This window comes from Coregonus lavaretus (assembly GCF_964263955.1).
Source record: "Coregonus lavaretus genome assembly, chromosome: 31".
NCBI classification, from domain to species: Eukaryota; Metazoa; Chordata; class Actinopteri; order Salmoniformes; family Salmonidae; genus Coregonus; species Coregonus lavaretus.
In genome coordinates this window covers 9,028,903-9,052,891 of record NC_140018.1, presented here as the reverse complement: position 1 = coordinate 9,052,891, position 23,989 = coordinate 9,028,903, and the positions used below count along the sequence as shown (strand labels likewise).

At 40.6% G+C, this 23,989-nt stretch overlaps 2 protein-coding genes across 2 annotated transcripts; one reads left to right on the top strand and one right to left on the bottom strand.

Moving 5' to 3' along the window:
* Nucleotides 1–1,018: 1,018 nt before the first annotated feature.
* On the bottom strand, nucleotides 1,019–10,256 carry LOC311106428 (platelet-activating factor acetylhydrolase-like). Its single transcript, XM_084148761.1, has 11 exons — nucleotides 9,531–10,256; nucleotides 8,860–8,987; nucleotides 8,604–8,754; nucleotides 8,348–8,441; nucleotides 8,171–8,239; nucleotides 5,151–5,331; nucleotides 4,639–4,752; nucleotides 4,153–4,244; nucleotides 2,993–3,169; nucleotides 2,154–2,302; nucleotides 1,019–1,975 (listed from the first exon to the last, which is right to left on the bottom strand). Exons 1-11 carry the CDS (start codon nucleotides 9,562–9,564, stop codon nucleotides 1,884–1,886), a joined length of 1,281 nt encoding a protein of 426 aa, XP_084004887.1. The 5' UTR covers nucleotides 9,565–10,256; the 3' UTR covers nucleotides 1,019–1,883.
* Nucleotides 10,257–12,058: 1,802 nt separating this feature from the next.
* On the top strand, nucleotides 12,059–22,410 carry LOC311106427 (integrator complex subunit 9-like). Its single transcript, XM_084148760.1, has 16 exons — nucleotides 12,059–12,141; nucleotides 12,465–12,592; nucleotides 12,787–12,847; nucleotides 12,934–12,996; nucleotides 13,148–13,287; nucleotides 13,583–13,669; nucleotides 13,819–13,939; nucleotides 14,040–14,286; nucleotides 14,595–14,775; nucleotides 16,847–16,907; nucleotides 17,098–17,269; nucleotides 17,547–17,671; nucleotides 19,785–19,952; nucleotides 20,153–20,251; nucleotides 20,373–20,510; nucleotides 21,917–22,410. Exons 1-16 carry the CDS (start codon nucleotides 12,133–12,135, stop codon nucleotides 22,091–22,093), a joined length of 1,977 nt encoding a protein of 658 aa, XP_084004886.1. The 5' UTR covers nucleotides 12,059–12,132; the 3' UTR covers nucleotides 22,094–22,410.
* Nucleotides 22,411–23,989: the final 1,579 nt, after the last annotated feature.

Below are 23,989 nucleotides of genomic sequence, written 5' to 3'. Positions count from 1 at the left end.
ATGTTATAATCTGGGACGTTAAATGAATCTGTTCAGTGACAATTTGTTGTCGGTTCAGTGGCATTTTGTTTGCATTTGCATTCTGTGTCCAGTTTATTTGGTAATTTGCTTTGCTTTTTCCTTTGTTATTTAGCTGTAAACACCCATCTTCACCTCATGTGGCTCAAGTTAGCCATTTGTCTCTAGATCAGAAATGCCTCAGAGGGTATACTACAAAGCAGGTTCAACGAGTTAGCCAGCTAACTTTGATAAGCAACCAGAAATGACTATTGATTTTCTGGAATATTAAATAAAGCTAAACTTTGATGTTTTAGTTGGCTGAATCAATTAGCCCATGCCAAGTATTTAGGCAAGTTAGCTGGCTAACTCCTTAATCCTGCTATGCAGTATACCACTCTGTGCTTGTCAATTTTTCAGAACTATTTGGTGCTATGGACAATCTTTAAAATACCATGACACTGTCTTTTGGATGGTTGTTGAGACATGTTTAATCAGTATTCTTAACAGAACTCTTTCATCCAGTGTCTTTGTATCAGCCTAGTGCATTTATTGAATACTGCACAATTGATCTATGTTCAAAATGTTTTTGTAGTATGTTTAGTTTTTGTAATTTTGCCAATGTTTCCAAAAACAAAGTTCTATATATTTCCATATTCAATTGTTGACGTTTAAAAATCGGACACACTTTTTGGCCATATTCAATGTGAAAGGCTTTCACAAGATGGTTGTTCCTGGAAGAAAAAAATGTCGAAATGTGCAGTGATGAATTTTTTTTGTTTACACAATACATAATCTTGCACTTCCTTCCACAAGTTGTTTTCTTTGTCCTACCAGCAGCTATGATAGTTTTTATCTTGTCACATCGCTATGTCCTCCGCAGTCTAGTGTCAATGCTGTTTGCATTCTTTGATGACATTCCAGAACATTACTACATAGAGATGGTTCATAATCTTCACAGGACCTTATGATCATATTTCTCAGAACAGAATTGTTGATGATCAAGGACTCAAAGAAATACTCATAGTATCCATCATTTATAGTTGTATACAAATCAGATGCATTGGATTACAGTAGTGTACAAATGAAAATATTTCAGACTGATTAATGTATTGAAACACATGGAAATGAAGTATAGAAGAAAAGCTGTTACATTTGAGTGATCCAGGGCTGTATTTGTTTGGGCACACAAAGTTTTGCAACAGAAAACTGAAAGGAGTGTTCCTCATTGTTCAGGTTGTTTTAGTGAGTTTTCTTCCGTTTAGTGCCTAATGAATAGGACCCAGGAGGATGGAAATACAGGTAGATTAAGGCACATGGCATATTTATGGATCTGGTTCAAAGGAATCAAACATCTCATCCTTTACTTGTGACCTAATATTGTCATCAATTTGTTATTCTTGTTGTGTCTTTTAAAGTAGTATACTGCTACGTTCTCTCAATCTATTCTGTGCAATCACGCTAGATACATAAATACCAAATAATCAAAGTCCTAAATTAACCATCTAGGGGTCACTATATTTCCAAAGCCTCCTGCCTTAACAAAATTGACTTAATATCCCATACAGGTGTAAAATGTTATACCACACAACCATAATTAGTTCAGGTACAAAGATACTGATGAGTGCAGTGTTCCTGCAAAACCGTAAACCCTGTTTAGCTCGACATTACTTGGAGATACAGTATACCTCCTCTCCAAGCAATCATCATTTGGTACTGGTAAAGACTGACTGTAGTAGAAATTGCTGTGCATCAATTTGACATATCCATGATTGAAACAACATTCAAGGCTCAGAGCAACAAGTATTGGCACGTTGCGTTAGTGGAATTGGCTGGAAACCATACATCCCTCTGTGTGTAAGGTCCATAGTTCAGATAGAACTGAACTAAGATATTTCAGTGACATTGGTGCCTGGAATGAGGTTGTGGTCCTTGCCCTCTATTAGATGGTCCCATTGATTGAAGTCTTTATCTAAACCTGCAAAACAAAGGCAAACCTGTTTGACACATTCCCCACACAAGGAAATGGCTTTGCGTTCTCTGTTTTATCAAATTAAAACTATTCAAAGGAAAAAAGCTCCCGCACACAGAATGAACATGTCCAATGCACCTGTTGAAGCAACCAACACTCAAATTAACTACATACAGATTCTTACCTAGATGTCTCTGCAGGAACGCTAGCGATGCTCTATTACAGAGATCGATGCCGACCTGAGGGTCGAGCTCTCCTTTCAGCTTCAGGATCTTCCCTATCCAGTTGCCAGTCAGGAAGGTGAAATCTGGGAAGCTCTGGTGAACGGTTCCCCTGTGGGGAAAAAGAGTATAGAAGATTACTCGAGTGTCCATTGTCATTTTCAGATCAAATAAATAAAAACATTCTTAACCCAACCCCCTGAGAAACACACACTGAGAAGCTGGATGCCAGGGTCAGCTACATAATATTTTATATATTTTTTTTTATGTCATGATGTGCTCCTCACATACCAATTGAGGCAACTGTGTGTTCTCTTGTGCACAACTCAACTGAACCAAAGAGTTGGCTTAGCCAACAACGTCACAAAAACGATGTGCACGCTTTCATGGGGCAGTGTTGTGATTCTGGATGGCCAGATTGCTCGCAAGAATGACAGTGGCTTGTTTCATCTTGTTCTTGATACCTTGTCTTGTTTTGACTGACTTCATGTCAATGCTAATATGGCTAATCAAAAGGGAACCATTGCGCTAAATGGCTAAAATTCAGTAGCTAGCTAACCAACAACTGTAACGATGTATTTGAGAATGTGCACATTTATGTTTTCAATAAACATTGGAGATGAAAGATAACTTACATGTTGTCAACAAATTAAGCCAACCGTGTCTTTTAACCCATAGTTGCGCACGGATCGTTTTTGTTGCTAAACAACCAAACAGTCTATAGGTGTGGAAAACAAATCTACTAATCTATCATCTTTCACATTGTCATCTCAGTAACAGTGAATGTATACTCTTTCCATACTTGATGGTGATCATTTTCCTCTGCATGGAGGTGGAGGAGGAGTCCAGTTTCCTCATGCGACTGATGTTCCCGGCCCACTGGAACTTCTCAGAGTTGATGAAGAAGATGGGCTGCTTTACCCTGACATAGATCTCTTCATCCAGGGGGAACATCCACGCGTCCAGGGCAATGCCACACCTGAGGAGATCAACAGAATATACAAATAATATTGTTGTGAGTTCGGGGGGTATCCCCAACCAGGACCCGAACCTGGGTCCAGCAACTGTCAACCCAACATCTTATCTGTTACGCCAAGAGATCTGAACCGCTTGATAAGATCGCTAGGTATTATGTTATGGTTGCTACAATATTATAATATGGTAATTTAGCAAGAGAGATAGGTACGTCTCTGTGCTTGGTAAAGATATGAGGGGGGGCGACATGACCTCCTCCTTAGGACCATCTGGCAGAACGCCCAGAATATGTTCTATAAGTTAAGATAGGAGACGGTGCCAGACACATGCAGGAACCAACCCTATGAACCATGCAAATATAACTTGTCTGTGTAAGTAGTAAATAAGATAACTAACAGGACTGCCCCGGCAGAGCTCACTTCAGACCGGTACTTTATGCATCTAAATTTGACTGTGACCTCTCCAGCTTGCTGTTAATAACAATGATTCATTTAAGATTGACTTCAGGTGTCCCTGGTGGTAATTTCCACGACATAGTGTTGAATTTCCACGACAGGGGACTGGTCTGCAACATTACATTGAGGGTTAAGAAACAATGATTTAGTAGATATTTGTATCCAAAGAGACTGACTGTATAGTGTGTATTATTTTCAGTATAAAATATGGGACTGTGGGGGAATCAAACTCACAACTCTGGTGTTTTATCATGTTACTATTTTATTTTTATCTATTTGTTAATTTTCTTACTTTTTAACTGCATTGTTGGGAAAAGGCTTGTAAGTAATTCACGGTAAAGTCTACACAAATACAACTTTATTTGATTTGATTCAAGCACCATGTTCCAAGGAAACCTTTTGAACCATCTCATCTTAAATGTGCCATTTGATTACATTGATTAGACTTTAGTAGAGGGAGGAAAATGTAATGCAAATTTGAAAACTGAAACGACTGTTTGAATGTGACGAAATTGAGAGGGGTAGCTCTTACTTGAAGTTGACGTCTTTGCAGAGGGCTTCGATCACTGTTGCTCCCCCGAAAGAATGGCCCATCACCGCTATCCGGCACAAGTCCATAGAGTTCTGGGAAAGTGGGGAGATACAGGGTGATGTCATTCATTACCAGTAACACCAGATATGATTCAAACAGCAGACAAGTAATCGTACTAAAAGTTTGAACACGAGTTGACTGAATATTAATGGAACGTTCAACCAACATGCACAACTTGTAGGGCCTGTTTATTATCCAATGTGGAGGAATATGTCAAAACAGTTATCAAAAACTGTCATTCAACAAATGAAAAACAGGTGGTCTTGTTTCTGCTGTTTCCTCCACATAAAGGGTTCAAGTGGTGTTGTGAAAAGGCTGATTGTTGTCTAAAAGCAGTGTATTTAGCCATTCGCAGCAGCAGAGAACACAAAAGGGTTCAAAAGCCGCTGGTCACTGATTGTTTCATTTGAGACATAAAATATTCACCTCCAAAGTCGTCCAGTCAAAATCTGTCTGAAGCACGTTCTCCATCTTTTTTCCTGAGTTGATTTGGATGAGTGTATCCAAAGCCTTTATGCACTCGTCAGCTCGCTGTTTCACCTAGAAATAGACAGTTCAATATTATACTTAGTTCTCAAACACATGAAATGGTCTTCCTAACAGAATGCAATGTACATTTGGAGTTATATGTCCTGTGTGGCTCAGTTGGTAGAACAAGGGAGATGCAACGCCAGGGTTGTGGGTTTGATTCCCACAGGGGACCAGTATGAAAATGTATGCACTCACTACTGTTAGTCACTCTGGATAAGAGCATCTGCTAAATGACTAAAATTTAAATATATAATACAAATGCAATATTCCATGTTATGGCAGTAGTGGTATCACAGTCATAAAACAAATGTATGACTCAAATGTAGGGTCCTGAGGAATGGCTCAGACAAACAGATAAAGAAGTCTACACATTACACTGTATGTGACATGTTCAATTCTATGTGTACCTGTTTATTCCTAAGGGGGAATTCACTCTCGCCTGGTTTCAGAGATCGGTAGTACATCCATTCCTCTACCAGGTTCTCTGGGGCCTCAGGGTTGGGTTTAGGCGGCGACAGCGACGCCTCATCTTTCTCAGGCTCTTGAGACTTTTCATGGTAGAAGAATGTTGCAGAGGCTGATTCATCCCTAGAGTAAAACACCAAATACAGTGGGGAAAAAAGTATTTAGTCAGCCACCAATTGTGCAAGTTCTCCCACTTAAAAAGATGAGAGAGGCCTGTAATTTTCCTCATAGGTACACGTCAACTATGACAGACAAATTGAGAGAAAAAAATCCAGAAAATCACATTGTAGGATTTTTTATGAATTTATTTGCAAATTATGGTGGAAAATAAGTATTTGGTCACCTACAAACAAGCAAGATTTCTGGCTCTCACAGACCTGTAACTTCTTCTTTAAGAGGCTCCTCTGTCCTCCACTCGTTACCTGTATTAATGGCACCTGTTTGAACTTGTTATCAGTATAAAAGACACCTGTCCACAACCTCAAACAGTCACACTCCAAACTCCACTATGGCCAAGACCAAAGAGCTGTCAAAGGACACCAGAAACAAAATTGTAGACCTGCACCAGGCTGGGAAGACTGAATCTGCAATAGGTAAGCAGCTTGGTTTGAAGAAATCAACTGTGGGAGCAATTATTAGGAAATGGAAGACATACAAGACCACTGATAATCTCCCTCGATCTGGGGCTCCACGCAAGATCTCACCCCGTGGGGTCAAAATGATCACAAGAACGGTGAGCAAAAATCCCAGAACCACACGGGGGGACCTAGTGAATGACCTGCAGAGAGCTGGGACCAAAGTAACAAAGCCTACCATCAGTAACACACTACGCCGCCAGGGACCCAAAATCCTGCAGTGTTCCCCTGCTTAAGCCAGTACATTTCCAGGCCCGTCTGAAGTTTGCTAGAGTGCATTTGGATGATCCAGAAGAGGATTGGGATAATGTCATATGGTCAGATGAAACCAAAATATAACTTTTTGGTAAAAACTCAACTCGTCGTGTTTGGAGGACAAAGAATGCTGAGTTGCATCCAAAGAACACCATACCTACTGTGAAGCATGGGGGTGGAAACATCATGCTTTGGGGCTGTTTTTCTGCAAAGGGACCAGGACGACTGATCCGTGTAAAGGAAAGAATGAATGGGGCCATGTATCGTGAGATTTTGAGTGAAAACCTCCTTCCATCAGCAAGGGCATTGAAGATGAAACGTGGCTGGGTCTTTCAGCATGACAATGATCCCAAACACACCGCCCGGGCAACGAAGGAGTGGCTTCGTAAGAAGCATTTAAAAGGTCCTGGAGTGGCCTAGCCAGTCTCCAGATCTCAACCCCATAGAAAATCTTTGGAGGGAGTTGAAAGTCCGTGTTGCCCAGCGACAGCCCCAAAACATCACTGCTCTAGAGGAGATCTGCATGGAGGAATGGGCCAAAATACCAGCAACAGTGTGTGAAAACCTTGTGAAGACTTACAGAAAACGTTTGACCTGTGTCATTGCCAACAAAGGGTATATAACAAAGTATTGAGAAACTTTTGTTATTGACCAAATACTTATTTTCCAAATAAATTCATTAAAAATCCTACAATGTGATTTTCTTGATTTTTTTCCCTCATTTTGTCTGTCATAGTTGACGTGTACCTATGATGAAAATGACAGGCCTCATCTTTTTAAGTGGGAGAACTTGCACAATTGGTGGCTGACTAAATACTTTTTTCCCCCACTGTAGCTCTCTTTAAGCGGCACCAATATTGACATTATATCATTTTGGTTGTTGTACAATGCTGACAGAGATCTGGAAAAAGTGTTTTATTTAAAGAAATACACAAGTGTACTTTAATGAATAGGATATAGGAAAACTTCTTGAGTACATGTATAATATTACATATTAAGTGTAAATAAACAGTAATGTCATACATACATATAATATTACATATTAAGTGTAAATAAACAGTAATGTCGTACATTAGTCAGAGATTGTCTATCTAGGCCTATTTCATTGATAAGAAGCTGAATGGGTCCACACAACACACATCATTAACGCTTCCGTAATCACACTCACTCGTTTGGCAGACAAACCAACCAGATTCATTCAGATGCGGTCAAATATATTGGCACCTTTTCACAATTCACTATTTATTCTAAAATAAGTTCAAATTGATAAAACGTTTGGTGTTCACGTGTATTTGTTGGATTTACAACTGCCCAGGACCAAAAAATAAATAATCTAAACTGAAAAATAGATTTTTCACTTCAAAGTCAAAAATGGCCTGGACTAAATTATTCAAAATTCAAATTAATTTGGTTGGAGGCAAGTGATTCTCATTTATGTGTAATTTATCTGATCTGTGGTAAGTTGCAGGTGCCTACAGGGTAAGAAATAGCCATTTAACCAGTTTTGAAAAGAGAAAACAGACAATTCTGCTCCATTGCATTCTATTGTTAGGTGCAAGAGTGACAAAATATTTGACTGCATCTTTAACACAACACAAATGTGTAACACAACACAATAGCCAGTTCAGTACTGCTGAATTTCACAGAAGTCCACAGCAGCAAGCTTAACCTGTATAGGGTGTGATGGGCTTTAGGCCATAACCCCATGGCAGACAGGGTTAGGCCACAGACCAGCCATTATGCTATCCATATAGTACCAGCAGTCCATACTGATAAAAATGTGATGACCTAGTTTGTACCATTGTCTGCACACCCACTCCTACCCTGAGATAAACAGGCAGGTCGCTCACGCCTGCTGCCTATATGGGGGCGACTGTCTGTGTATTTATGGTGAGTCCTATGTCATTGTTAGCTTAAGTACATTAACTGTTGACTGGAATCAAATCCCTTCCTCTGTCCATTAGATTAGGGAGCGCATGTCAAAGTCTCTTTTCATGAATGAAGTGGACAGAGACTGTGTGTACAGTTTGTGTGTAGAGAGAAAGAGAGTGTGTAGAGAGTTTGTGAGGTACCTGTGTTCCACTGATGCCACTATGAAGCCCTGTGAGGCCAGTTCTGTGCATATGGCTGAATATAAAGTTCTGGGGGAAAGAGGTGAGGCATAACATTATGTTCATATAATAACATAAGATAATGTCCATATAATGGAGAATGTACATGTAAGTTGAACAATAAACTTGTGTTTGTACCTGAAAGCTCCAAGTCCATGAGAGAAGATGACTACTGGATACTTCCCATTTTGTTTATATGGGCCATTCAGGGCAGCAGGTATCTTAAAAGATCCTTTATAAAACACCAGAAACAAACACAGTTTGTAATTGAATAACATCTACTGTACACTGCATAAAACATTGTCAATCTAGCCCACCTGAGTTTTATGTTCCAGGATCACTATAGCTAAAATAAACTAAATGTTAATGAGTACCATAGAATAAAAGTATTTACCAAAGAGGTAATTGAAAATCTTTTCACTCAGCCCTCTGTTGATTTTCATGAAGTCTGCAAGCCCATAGAAATATCCTTTACATGGGATCCAGTCTGGTTTTTCAGCATTGTCGGATGCTACACATGGATAGTATAACCGAAAGAATGTTCCCTGGTGACAAACAGTTTCAATGGTTGTTACCAGTTGGTTTTGTATTTAGAAAATATAATTTTTCCTAGCTGGTAGGAAAATGACAAAAAGAACAACACTGTTTACCTCTACAGTGTGATCCATCATGAAATCTGAACATCCCACTGCATTGGGCCCTTTTGCTGGTGGGATTCCAAGGTTGTTGCTACAGGAGTTTCCCATAGCTGCGAAGAGACTTAACTTGCACCTCTGATCTGTAAACGCATTAGGATGTCAGTGAGTCAGCATGACTAAGCACATATCTACATGGTAGATACAGAGTAGGCAGTGTATTTCAACAATCCATGTCTTCGTATATTACATGTGAGACTACAGTTCTCCAATAAAGGAGCATTAAGTCAAATTATGTGATGAATGACAGCACCTAGCAAGCTGTCTTTGGATCCTCAATGTATCTAACGTTATAGCTGACAGTTAATACATTACAGAAATCATTAGCTAACTAGCCACGACGATAAGACTGATTTAGTTACAACCAGCTAGAACATGGCATTAATGAATTAGCAAGCATGAAAGAAATTGACTAACGTTAGATATCATGAGTAACTAAGCATAGACGGATGCCAAAAGCTTAAAACTTTGATTTGTTAGCTTTGTGATGCTAGCTATAACTCTTTAGTTTTTACAATATTGTTTACGTTTTAAAGCTAACAACTACCAATGACAAATGAGTTCGATTCAATTCAGTAAGGTATCCATAACTGATCCTGTCCTTGACCACTGATAAATATTCTTACCTAATAACTGTATGAGTCCACCTTTAGCAAACATCGACCTCTAGCTTGGCTAATAAAGTTACTTTGAAAGACATACCAGTTGCTCGTGCTAGCTAGGTCAATATTATCAGTTGAAACCAGCTTAAAAGTATGTGTCATTCAGGAGTGGCTTCCTAGCTGTATTCACTGTCTGTGGACACACATTTCGTAAGAGTTGGGTTGGACAGATCGGGACTAGTGGTGCACCAACTGACGTAGCTGGTTAGCTTAGCATTAGCACTTGTTAGCTACAGAGTGACATTAAAGGGCACGGTCTCGTGCGTCTTCATGGCTTCTGTGTACTGTAATAGCAAATATTTTGTATCACTAAACCACTAAACCAAGATAGACCAAAGCTTATCGTTTCAAACGGGAAAAAATGAGTCATATTGGGCGGAACAAGTAAGGAGGTGGGCAGAGCCAAGCACGAGCTAGCGAGATCCTATAGTATACACGCGTACAATCTCATATTTGCATATTTCCGTTGGGGAACGTCTACTCTGTGAAGTGCGCCTTTGCACTCCTTCTAAACTACTATGTTTTAAACCTTTAGCAAAAGGTAAAGTCTACGAGATTTAGTCCACTCTGTTCGTAACATATTCTAGTTTTGGGAAAACTGTATTGAGATCAAATGTTCCATCGATGAGAAAATGTGCAGAATGTCGGCCAAAATCCATCTCGTTCCAGTTTCTCTCACTGGGCTTCCTCTAACTACCATATTTGGTAGTGAGTGGAAACTCCAAGCGGATGCGTCACATTTATACATCCGGTGAATATCTGTCTCACTGTTCTATCGGTGATAGTAGTATGGTAGGCAATCATTTTGTGATTATTTGCATATTTATTGCATCACACAAACGTGTACATTTTAGTCATTTAGCAGACGCTCTTATCCAGAGCGACTTACAGTTCGTGCATATTGCCTTACCTCCATAACTTGCTACATTTGCACACACTGTATATATATTTTCTGTTGTATTTTTTGACTTTATGTTTTTTACCCCATATGTAACTCTGTGTTGTTGTTGTTTTTATCGCACTACTATGCTTTATCTTGGCCAGGTCGCAGTTGCAAATGAGAACTTGTTCTCAACTGGCTTACCTGGTTAAATAAAGGTGAAATAAAAATAAATAAAAAATGTCATACTGGCCCCCCGTGGGAAACGAACCCACAACCCTGGCGTTGCAAGCGCCATGCTCAACCAACTGAGCTACAGGGGACTATATGCACAGAACAATATGCAAATATCACAAATAACAAAATATCAAAGTAAGGTAAATAATATATAAAACCAGAGAGACACTAAAAAAGTATATTACACTATTACACAAGTTCGATTTTGACAAATAATGTAGACACTTATTTGATAATTTGCTATGTATACCTTTCAGGGATGTTATCTAATATTATAAATCAATTAGAAAAATATTGGACGTTTTTTGTTCTTCCTATGAACTTCATTTTATGGATGAAAATATTTCACAATAAAATGAACAAATTCACAAAGTGTTGGCCGTCATCGTGCGTGTATGTAAAATAAATAAAAATTATATCAAATTTGGTAATGCTTACAGGTTTACCCACCTTATCACTAATATATATTTTCATATCTATCTAAAATATTTCTACACTATCACTGTATATATATATATATTAGTGCATGTAAATAAAACTTGAGTGATCCTTCAGTAAAGTAAAGATTCCATTGGGAATAGCTTTCATTAAAATGTAATATTCCATACACAACATAACGTTTTTCTGGCTAATAATTCGTTGTATGGCGTCACCTTTGACATGCCATGAACTTTTTCATGCAAGAACACTTGTAGGTGGCTACAAATGCAACAATTGATGTCACGCTGTTTTCAATAAAGTGGTGATCCCATAGATCTAGCTAGAGAACTCATCTTTATATTTGTGCCATTATAGCGTCTGTGACAGCATGGGCAGCGCCATTGAGGCTACAACCCATAGGAAATCCCACCCAGTTGACTACTTTAAATGGTGGAAGCCCTCAATTGTGCTGCCCATGGTAAAATGGCCTTTTGGCCACTAGAGGCCTCTATCATTCTATATGGTTAGTCCAGATGTAAGACCAAAGACAGTACAGTATGAAGATAGGCAGAAACTGCTTGGCAATGTTGGCTAGCTAAACTCATGCCCAGAAACGTGTAATCGGGTCTAACGGTCGTCTCGTGGCTAACTGCGCATGTGCATGCCGTCAAATCAATGGCACTCCTTCGATATAAAGTTGTTTTTGACAAAAATTAAAACGTGTCAGTTTGTCACTTTCACGAGATTGGAGTAATAACATATTCAACTACTTAATACATTGGTTCAAATCTAGGTTGTGCTTATAGATGTTGAGGAAATTAATAACTAAGGAATACTTTTTCACTTCTCTCGTTGACTTTTAAGACCCCAAACCCCGGCCTGGTCTTCTTGGCTTGTTTTGCAAGGTTTCCCGGAAGTCTTGTGATGTTGTGCCTCTGGGTTTAGAAACTCCGTGGTAAGATTGAAGATGTGTGTCCACAATGCTGACATGCTGAAGATAAACTTGATTTGTAATTATACTCGATAAATATGAAATTGGTGAGTTGATCTAACACGAGGAGAATTTACCACATAACTGATACGCTATTTTTTGGTATGCTAAGTAATGTAGTTTAAATGGCAAACGTTACTTGGCTAGGTTAGCCAACTACAGTAGTTAGTTATCGTTTGTTGTTAGCCATGGCTCGCATGCTAACTAGCTATCACACATTTGCAAGTTTTTGAACACTGACAAGCCAGCAATCAATTATTGACAAGTATTTTCTTCTGTTGTATTTGCTATGCAAGTTGCTATTGTTGTTTTAGCTAACTTGTTATCATGCCTGTTGAGAGATAACATGTGTAGCATCTCTTCCTTTCAGTACTGTCTGTCAGGTCACCCCACCCTGCCTTGCAATGTCCTAAAATTCAAATCCACCACAATCATGTTGGACTGTGGACTGGACACCACCTCTGTGCTGCAGTTTCTTCCACTGCCTCTGGTACACAGGTGAGACAGAAGTGATGTTAACAACAATGCTGCTATACTTCGGCCACACAGCAGTATGCACCAGGGTTATTCCTCCACATTTGTACTGTATTTCTTCCTTAGGTTGACATTGCAAAGACATTTACCATAAATAGACATATTTGCCCCAACAAGTGCCATGCCATGATGATGAGTGTACCCTGTCTCTTTTCCAGCCCAAGGCTTTCCAAGCTCCCTGGATGGGTGTCTAAAGACAGCACGATAAACATTGAGAAGGTATGAGGTCACATTTTGTTTCATGTCTAATGTAGATTTATTCATGAATTGAGTTTACCAACATTCCTGCACACTTCTACCTTCAGGAGCTGAAAGTGTGTGCGGGTCGCGTCTTTGTGGACTCACAGCCAGAGTTCTGTCTCCCTGAGGTAATATATACCTGGATATAATTCCAACCTTCAACCTGTACATTAAATTAACCTGGGCACTATATAAGTCACTGTTGGTAACATCATCTTATGTTAATGTGGTGATATATTAGTCTTGCTTATCGCGTCCTTGTCCATCCTCCTCACTCAGAAAGAGCTGCTGGACCTGTCCACCATAGACGTCATCCTGATCTCCAACTACCACTGTATGATGGCCCTGCCTTACATCACAGAGCACACAGGCTTCACTGGGACTGTGTATGCCACAGAGCCAACGCTGCAGATCGGCAGGTAGAGAGGGTGACTGATGGGACTAGAATAATCTGCAACATTCTAGAATCACCAGAATTGGCAACATTCCAGAAAAATGCAATTTACATTTTAGAAGCACATTCTAGAATCACTAGGATTTGCAACATTGTAGGAAAATGTAATGATTCTAGAATGTGATTCTAGCAATTAACATTCTAGAATCATTAGAATATCAACGTTCCAGAAAAAATGACAAGGGGCTTTTAGAAGGGATTGAATAAGCCTAAGAATAGTTCCGGATAGCATCCGGCTGATTCTACATATCTGCCCTTAGACTTCTGATGGAGGAGCTGGTGAACTTCATGGAGAGAGTTCCCAAGGCCCAGTCTGCCACCTGTTGGAAGAATAAGGAAATACAAAGGTGACCGGCCAGACCAATGCCCTGCACTAATTAGTTTAGGATATGTATTAGTTTAGGATATGTCAGCTTATGATATACTTGTAATTCACAAACTGAGAGCACACTATTTTCATGAGAAAAAACATAGAGAGATATTAATTTATTTTTAGGCTGCTCCCCAGCCCGCTGAAGGATGCTGTAGAAGTGTCGACTTGGAAGAGATGCTACAGTATTCAGGATGTCAACTCTGCTCTCAGCAAGGTGCAACTTGTGGGCTACTCGCAGAAAGTGGTAAGAAGTCTGTCTTGTGCACTATAATTCAAACACACACACGCATTCATTCACCTAATAACTGAAGCTAACTTGTGTCTTCTATAATCTCTCTCTCCAGGAGCTGTTTGGCGCCGTGCAGGTCACACCCCTAAGCTCTGGCTACTCATTGGGTAGCTCTAACTGGATCATCCAATCACATTATGAGAAGGTTTCCTATGTCTCTGGCTCCTCCCTCCTCACCACACATCCACAGCCCATGGATCAGAGCGCCCTGAAGAACAGTGATGTTCTGATTCTGACGGGCCTCACACAGATGCCAACCGCCAACCCAGATGGCATGCTAGGGGACTTCTGCAGTAACCTAGGTATGCGGTGTCCTGGTCCCGGGTCTGTTTGTGCTGTCTTGCCATCTCCTATGGTCATTGGCTTTCATCAATGTTCATAGCTCCATCAACAGTCCAATTGCCTAATCTTTGGAATCTTGCATAGTACCTGTAAAAACACAGTGCATTCAAATTTGAATTCATATGTAAGATAGAAGTGGAGACCAAAAACGTATAGAAACAGGTTTGAAGTGTAACTAAATGTAATGTCTTTAGACAGGTACACATAAAGCTAATTACAGGTTGACGTATGGTGCTGTGTCTCACCAAACAGTCTGTTGTGCTTGTAGCCATGACGATCCGTGCAGGTGGCAACGTGCTGGTGCCATGCTATTCCTCAGGGGTGATCTATGATCTCTTGGAGTGTCTTTACCAGTTCATAGAGAATGCCAACCTGGGCTCCACCCCCTTCTACTTTATCTCACCTGTGGCCAACAGCTCTCTAGAGTTCTCACAGATTTTCGCAGAGTGGTGAGTTCCAGAGCCAAATAATACAAATTCTTCTAGAATTCTATTTCTATGACCTGTGATTTTTGAGCCATCTGTAGATTTGACTACTGCTATCTCGAAACAGGTCTCTTGTAAAATAGATTTTTTAAAATATAACTAGCTAGGTTTCCATCCAATTGGTGACAGATTTTCATGCAAATATTAAAAAATCCACATAAAGAAAATATGTGCATTTTCCCACCAGTGGTGTTTCCACCAAACAGACTTGTTGCGGATAAAAATCAGTGCGTGAGGATGTAGTGCACACAAAATGTACTTTTTTGCTGAAGTTTTCATTTACTGAATAAAAGTAAAATTTGTTTCCATCACATTTTCAACTCTACTGATAGTTTTGTCACAAACTGTTGCATTAAATAGCAAATGTTCCTACTCTGGTCTTGGCACGTGCGCTCTAGCCAACAGCTGGCAGACACAGGTAGGTAGGCTAGTCTACATGATGAGATTATTATGGATAAGAGGGAGAATATTTGTATTTGTCGAACAGCAGTCAAGCATCGATCCTCATGTCACCAGAATCAGACCCTCAACATTTATTGGAAAGGAGCATCAAGATCACCGTACACTTCACCACCCTGTGAAGTTCATCATAACTTACTTAGTCTGTAGCCTAATAAACTGCATGGTTTCCTGAGTCCTAGTGGAGGACCACACACCATATCATCGCGTGACTTCAAGTTTACGTCGATATGATAGTTATTATATTAATATTTGCGCATAAAGGCGTTTCCACTGCCATTTCTCGTATAATACATTTTACTGACACAAAAAGATCCCACCATGTCGAACAACAAATGATCTGTCGGCATTTATAAAATAGTAATGAAACTTCCTCTTTTCCATCACAGCTGTCGTAATAAAAAATAAAAAAATGGTATGACTTTACTCTCATAAAAACTGGATGGAAACGTGTTTAATGAGACTAACCTACAGTGCCCTCTGTAATTATTGGGACAGTGAAGTATTTTTTATGACTATGTGGTTAAAGTGCAGACTGTCAGCTTGAATTTTCATCCATATCGGGTGAACCGTTCAGAAATTACAGCACTTTGTACATAGTCCCCCCATTTTATGGGGACAAAATTATTGGGACAAATTCACTTATGTGTAGTAAAAAGTTAAGTATTTGGTCCCATATTCATGTCACGCAATGACTACATCAAGCTTGTAACTCTACACATTTGTTGGATTCATTTGCTGTTTGTTTTGTTTGTTTTTAGATTATTTTGTGCCCAATAGAAATGAATGGTAAATAAGGCATTGTGTCATTTTGAAGTAACCTTTATTGTAAATAGAATATAATATGTTTCTAAACACTTCTACATTAATGTGGATGCTACCATGATTACGGATAATTCAGAATGAATCGTGAATAATTATGAGTGAGAAAGTTAGACGAAAAAATATCATACCCCTTAGACATGCTAACCTCTCACCATTGCAATAACAGGGGAGGTTAGCATTTTTGGAGGGAAATGATATTTGTGTGTCTGACATTTCCTTTCTGGACAATTTACTTATTCAATACTGTGTACTCTCACTCTCACACACACAAAAGCTACACTTACACACTGACCTGCAGTGTATGCTCCATATTCTATTCTTATTTACAATAAGAGACCAAAATGACACAATACATTATTTACCATTTAGAAACAGGGAACAAATACTTAACGTTTTACTACTTTAATAGACATATAAGTTCATTTGTCCCAATACTTTTGGTCCCCTGAAATGGGTGGACTATGTACAAAAAGTGCTGTAATTTCTAAACAGTTCACCCGATATGTATGAAAATACCCTCAAATAAAGCTCACAGTCTGCACTTTAACCTCATAGTCATTGTTTGATTTCAAATTCTAACTTTTGGAGTATAGAGCCAAAAGAAGGAAAAAAATACTTCACTGTCCCAATATTTACAGCGGGCACTGTATATAAATGGGTTAAATTAAAACTTACTGTTGGTAGCAAACCTGTCGCTGGCCTGTGGAGATGTGACACCCATTTTTTCCCCTTCTTCCTTCTCTTCCGGAAGGCTCTGTCACAATAAGCAGTCCAAGGTCTACCTTCCAGAACCTCCTTTCCCTCACGCTGAGGTAAGGCTGCCTATTCGTTTTAAAGAGAGTTGCTGCAATATGAAATTACATTGCACCATATTTTACAGTTGTATCTTTAATTTACTCAATCTATCAGAATTTTGGACACTGTTCTTTTGATAATTGAGCTATAGCTGTATGTTGACCTATCTCAGACACTTGTCTGTCTTTCTGTCGATGTATCTCTCAGTTGATCCAGACCAACAAGTTGAAGCATTACCCCAGTATCCATGGCGACTTCAGTAGTGAGTTCCGGCAGCCGTGTGTGGTGTTCACCGGGCACCCGTCTCTTCGCTTCGGGGACGTGGTACACTTTATGGAACTGTGGGGCAAATCCAGCCTCAACACTATCATCTTCACTGGTGAGCACAACTGTACCAGAACATGGCAAGTTGCCAACCATGGTAGCCTGTCCCTAATCTCAGAACCCATAACCAAATCCTGCGCTAGCTAGTTAGTCTGTTGCAAGAGACTTGATCTGTCCTTAAAACTTTGTGTACCATTGTTCAAATACCATTAATAGACTATATAAAACAGAAGGTTAGATCCCATGGTCCCAAGGTGGTTTCATTACAGGCTGTGCCTAAAATATGAGGTCCACTGAATGAACTCCTGAACTATGAATGTTTAAAAAAAAAGAACCAGACTTCTCCTACCTGGATGCGTTAGCCCCTTACCAGCCACTGGCCATGAAATGTGTGTACTGTCCCATCGATACTCGCCTCAACTTCCACCAGGTCTCCAAGCTGCTCAAGGAGGTCCAGGTACTCAATCTGGAGCTTTTATAAGGAAAGCACTGTGATTTATACATTTGTACAGTTCCTTCAGAAAGTTTTCACACCCCTTGACTTTTTCCAAATTTTGTTGTGTTACAGCCTGAATTTAAAATGGATTAAATGTAGATTCTGTGTCACTGATCTACACACAATACCCCATCATGTCAAAGTGGAATTATGTTTTAGGCTTGCAATAACAAGTTAATAAAAAATGGAAAGGTGAAATGTCTTGAGTTAATAAGTATTCAACCCCTTTGTTTTGGAAAGCCTGAACAACTCAGATGATAAGTTGCATGGACTTACTCTGTGTGCAATAATGGTGTTTAAAATGACTACCCCACACATACAATTATCTGTAAGGTCCCTCAGTCGAGCAGCGAATTTTAAGCACAGATTCAATGACGAAGACCAGGGAGGTTTTTCAATGCCTTGCAAAGAAGGGCACCTATTGGTAAATGGGTAAAAATAATGAATATCCCTTTGAGCATGGTGAAGTTATCACATACACTTTGGATGGTTTATCAATACACCCAGTCACTTCAATGATACAGGTGTCCTTCCTAACTCAGTTGACAGAGAGGAAAGAAAACGCTCAGGGATTTCACCATGAGGCTAATGGTGATTTAAAACAGAGTTGAATGGCTTTGATAGGAGAACTGAGGATGGATCAACATTGTAGTTACTCTACAGTACTAACCAAAACAGAGTGAAAAGAAGGAAACCTGTACAGAATACAAATATTTCAAAACATGCATCCTTTTTGCAATAAGGCACTAAAGTAATACTGCAAAACGTGTGGCAAAGAAATTAACTTTTTTAAATATATATTTTTTAATGATGTATTTCTTTATTTTTGTGTGATTTTACCCAATTTTTCTCCCCAATTTCGTGGTATCCAATTGGTAGTTACAGTCTTGTCCCATCGCTGCAACTCCCGTACGGACTCGGGAGAGGCGAAGGTCGAGAGCCGTGCGTCCTCCGAAACACAACCCAACCGAGCCGCACTGCTTCTTGACACAATGCTCGCTTAACCCGGAAGCTAGCCGCACCAATGTGTCGGAGAAAACACCGTACACCTAGCGACCGTGTCAGCGTGCACTGCGCCCGGCCTGCCACAGGAGCTAGTGCCGATGGTACAAGAACATCCCTGCCTGCCAAACCCACCCCTAACCTACCTGGACGACGCTGGGCCAATTGTGCGCCGCCCATGGGTCTCCAGGTCGCGGCCGGCTGCGACAGAGCCTGGACTCAAACCAGGATCTCTAGTGGCACAGCCAGCACTGCGATGCAGTGCCTTAGACCACCGCGCCAGAAATTAACTTTTTGTCCTGAATACAAAGCATTATGTTTGGTGCATTATGTTTGGTGCAGAGTACCACTCACTGAGTACCACTCTTCATATTTTCAAGCATGGTGGTGGCTGCATCATGTTATGGGTAATGCTGGGGAGTAAAAAAAATAAAATACAAAAGGAATAGACCACAGGCTTTTCCTAGAGGAAAACATGGTTCAGTCTGCTTTCCAACAGACACTGGGAGATAAATCCACCTTTCAGCAGGACAATAACCTAAAACACAAGGCCAAATATACACGAGTTGCTCACCAAGATGACATTGAATGTCCCCGAGTGGCCTAGTTTTGACTTAAATCGGCTTGAAAATCAATGGCAAGAAAATGGCTGTCTAGCAATGAAAAAGAAAATGTACATCATCAACCAACTTGACAGAATTTTTTAAAGAAAAATGGGCTAATATTGTACAATCCAGGTTTGGATTGAGACTTACTCAGAAAGACTCTAACATGTATTGACACAGGGGGTTGACTACTTATCTAATCAAGATATATTAGTGTTTTATTTTCCATTAATAAAAAACTAATGTTAGAATTTGTCTTCCACTTTGACATTACAGAGTATTTTGTGTAGATCGTTGACAAAAAAATTACAATTAAATCCATTTGAATCCCACTTTGTAACAACACAATGTGGATAAAGTCAAGGGGTGTGAATTCTTTCTGAAGGCACTTCTCCCCTTGTTCTTCCTTTTTTAATCTTGGAAACTTTATTTGACTTGTTTGCCCATAACCTCCCCTCCCCTCCCAGCCTCTCCATGTGGTGTGTCCAGAGCAGTACACCCAGCCCCCCCCAGCCCAGTCCCACCGCTCTGACCTGATGCTGGAGCTGCAGCCCCCTCCCATGCCCTACTGCCGCTGCTCTGTGCTGGGCCTGCCCTTCAGACGCCGCTGGGAACGCATCCAGCTACTGCCAGAGGTGGGGACTGTTGCAACACACTAGCCTGGCATTACCATTCTCCCAAGTTTCGTTCATCACTCTGCTGAAGCCTGGAAATCGAGGCTAGCAATACATTAACACCTTATGACCAAAAGTAGTATGGACTATATGGGGAATTGGGTTGTCGTTTAGGATTTGTCCAAACAGTCTCTAAACCCCTACCTGTCGTCCCTCTGCAGCTGGCCAAATCCCTAGTGCCCTCTGAGATCAAACCTGGCATCTCCGTGGCAACTGTGTCCGCAGTTCTGCAGTCCAAGGATAACAAGCATACGCTGCAGGTCAGTGTGTGAGTGTAGGTTTTGTGTGTTGAATACGTACATTTTCCAGAAAGGAAATGTCAGACACACAAATATCATATCCCTCCACACACCACTAACTATCTGGTCTGTGTGATACCAGCCGGTTCCCAAGCCCCCTCCGCTGCCCCCCAGTAAAAAGAGGAAGCGTGTAGTGGAGGAGCCCCCAGAGTTGCTGGCACCCAAACCCCTGCTCAGTGGAGCTGTACCCCTGGAAGCCTTCCTAGCCATGCTACATAAGGTGAGAGTGACACCTTCAAAGCGCTGAACACTTGATTGGCGTCAGCATTTCTGAAGAGATTGGGGTTGATGTCAACAGTATGGCTATAGCTCTCCTTCCAAGCTTCCAGTTGACTTAGGAGAGATTCTGCCTTACAAGTCCGTCTCTTCATATATGCAAACATGTAGAGTTGAAGTCGAAAGTTTACATACACTTAGGTTAGAGTCATTAAAACTCGTTTTTCAACTACTCCACTAATTTCGGCAAGTCGGTTAGGACATCTACTTTGTGCATGACACAAGTAATTTTTCCAACAATTGTTTACAGACAGATTATTTCACATATAATTCATTGTATCACAATTCCATTGGGTCAGAAGTTTACATACACTAAGTTGACTGTGCCTTTAAACAGCTTGGAAAATTCCAAAAAATGATGTCATGGCTTTAGAAGCTTCTGATAGGCTAATTGACATAATTTGAGTCAATTGGAGGTGTACCTGTGGATGTATTTCAAGGCCTACCTTCAAACTCAGTGCCTCTTTGCTTGACATCATGGGAAAATCAAAAGAAATCAGCCAAGAGCTCAGAAAAATATTGTAGACCTCCATAATGATCATCATTATGTTTGGAAGAAAAAGGGGGACACTTGCAAGCCGAAGAACACCATCCCAACCGTGAAGCACAGGGATGGCAGCATCATGCTGTGGGGGTGCTTTGCTGCAGGAGGGACTGGTGCACTTCACAAAATAGATGGCATCATGAGGAAGGATAATCATGTGGATATATTGAAGCAACATCTCAATACATCAGTCAGGAAGTTAAAGCTTGGTCACAAATGGGTCTTCCAAATGGACAATGACCCCAAGCATACTTCCAAAGTTGTGGCAAAATGGCTTAAGGACAACAAAGTCAAGGTATTGGAGTGGCCATCACAAAGCCCTGACCTCAATCCTATAGAACATTTGTGGGCGGAACTGAAAGAGCGTGTGAGATTGAGGCCTACAAACCTGACTCAGTTACACCAGCTCTGAGGAATGGGCCAAAATTCAACCAACTTACTGTGGGAAGCTTGTGGAAGGCTAACCGAAACGTTTGACTCAAGTTAAACAATTTAAAGGCAATGCTACCAAATACTAATTGAGTGTATGTAAACTTCTGACCCACTGGGAATGTGATGAAAGAAATAAAAGCTGAAATAAATCATTCTCTACTATTATTCTGACATTTCACATTCTTAAAATAAAGTGGTGATCCTAACTGACCTAAGACAGGGAATTCTTTACTAGGATTAAATGTCAGGAATTGTGAAAAACTGAGTTTAAATGTATTTGGCTAAGGTGTATGTAAACTTCCGACTTCAACTGTAGTTAGGCTTACGGTTAATTATTTTGGGAATTAGCATCAATGTGTCCTGTTCCCTGCCAGCACGGCATCACAGAAGTAAAGGTGGAGGAGACTGCGGAGGGCCACATTCTGCACCTGCAGGCTGAGGACACTCTGATCCAGCTGGAGGAGGACGGGACTCACATCGTGTGTGACGACAATGAGCCGCTCCGCACCACTCTCAGGGACCTGGTGCTGCGCTTCCTCATGAAACTCTAACCTTAACCCCCTAACTCTGACCTCAACGCCACCGCTTCTGTTCCTCAATGTGCGTGTTTGAGATTGACTACATTGCAGTCAGCGACTGCAGAATGACTGTTCTACAAATCTGGCTTGCATCCTGAATGACTACTTATTATGATTGGTAGATCAGTCTGTCTACGGTCGCCAACTGCAATGTGGTCATTCTCAAACACGCACTTTCCCAATAGCTGTCTTTCTCTACTTGTCTCCTCTCATTTGTACAGCTAATGTTGTCATTTTAGTTGTCTTATATGTAGACGGTAGTGCTTTTGTAATATATATATATGTAAACTGATGTGTAAAATAGTATTTTGTAATAAACTACATTTAGGAAAAAAGAGAGTCACTTTTATCTATTTGAGAGAAGAAAATGACCATTCCCAATATTAAAATCCCTTCTGAAGAGTCCTGTATTCACTAGAAAATGTACACTTCAGTCTAGTTCAGAGGAGGCTGGTGGGAGGAGCTATAGGACAGGCTCATTGTCTTGACTGAAATGGAAACCAATGCAACGGAGTCAAACAATTCCATTGATTACATTCCAGCCATTATAATGAGCCTGTCCTCCTATAGTTCCTCCCACCAGCCTCTGTTCTGGTCTCTCAGGGAAAAGCAACAAAAGGTGAGAAGGTGATTGTTTATTCCACCAAGGAGTAAGTGACAATTCCTCCAGATTCCACAGGAGGGTGTGACAGTGCTTTACAGACATCATTTGGGGAGATTCCTTATATTTGATCATTGCAGATCCTGAATCCAGTCACTTGGAGGCCATGAAAACTGGCTAAGTCATGCTCACATAGTACACTACTAGAGACTAGGCTCCATTTAGTCAATGTACATCACTTCTTCAATGGCGGGTGTTACAAATACTTCAGGACAACCCTCTCCATTATGCATTATTTAATTACTTTCACAATTTACGTGGACAATTAAATACACCATCTTAATTTCAGATCAATTGTTATAGGTTAAACGCTCTCTAATCATATTTTATTGGTCACGTACACCAGCTTTGATGCACCTGTACAATCTCCACCTTCTAGATGGTAGCGGGGTGAACAGGCTGTGGCTCGGGTGACTGAGGTCCTTGATGATCTTCTTGGCCTTCCTGTGACACTGGGTGCTGTAGATGTCCTGTAGATGCGTTGGGCTGACCGCACCACCCTCTGGAGTGCCCTGCGGTTGTGGATGGCGCAATTGCCGTACCAAGCGGTGATACAGCCCGACAGGAAGCTCTATGCTGCATCTGTAATTTGTGAGGGTCTTAGGGGCCAAGACAAATTTCTTCATTCCGAGGTTGCGTCTTCACTACACTGTCTGTCAATGGACCATTTCAGGTTGTCAGTGATGTGCACGCCAAGGGACTTGAAGCTGACCAACTCTACATTCCTCCAGTGAAGGCATCAGTAGTTAGGTATTGATTCAGAACTGGCGCAGGGCCAAATAGAACAGATGAGTTTCTAAGTTTATTCCCAACAGGGCTGAGCTGATAAACCTCAGTGTGGAAACAAACCAGAGAACCAGCTTTTAGGTAACAAAATATATTGGCCTTTTCTCAATTAGATTTGCTCACCTCCATCCTCTCTTGCCTCCTTTTGAAAAAGTTAAAAGTGAATAAGAGGAGAGTGAATGTGGATGGAAATGCACTCGCTTGAAACGAGACGGTCCTTCTCCACTCGCGCCTCATTAGGCTAATGTTGTTTACACGGGGCGGATCCCAAAAATGTGTAAAGTGATCAAATTAAGTTAGTTGTGTAAGACATTTTATAAAACAATAAGTAGCATATTGTTTTCAAACGTGTGTATGCTCTCCTCTGACAAAACAAAAGCTGATTGAAAGATGGTGTGGCAGATTTCAAAACTCTTCCATGG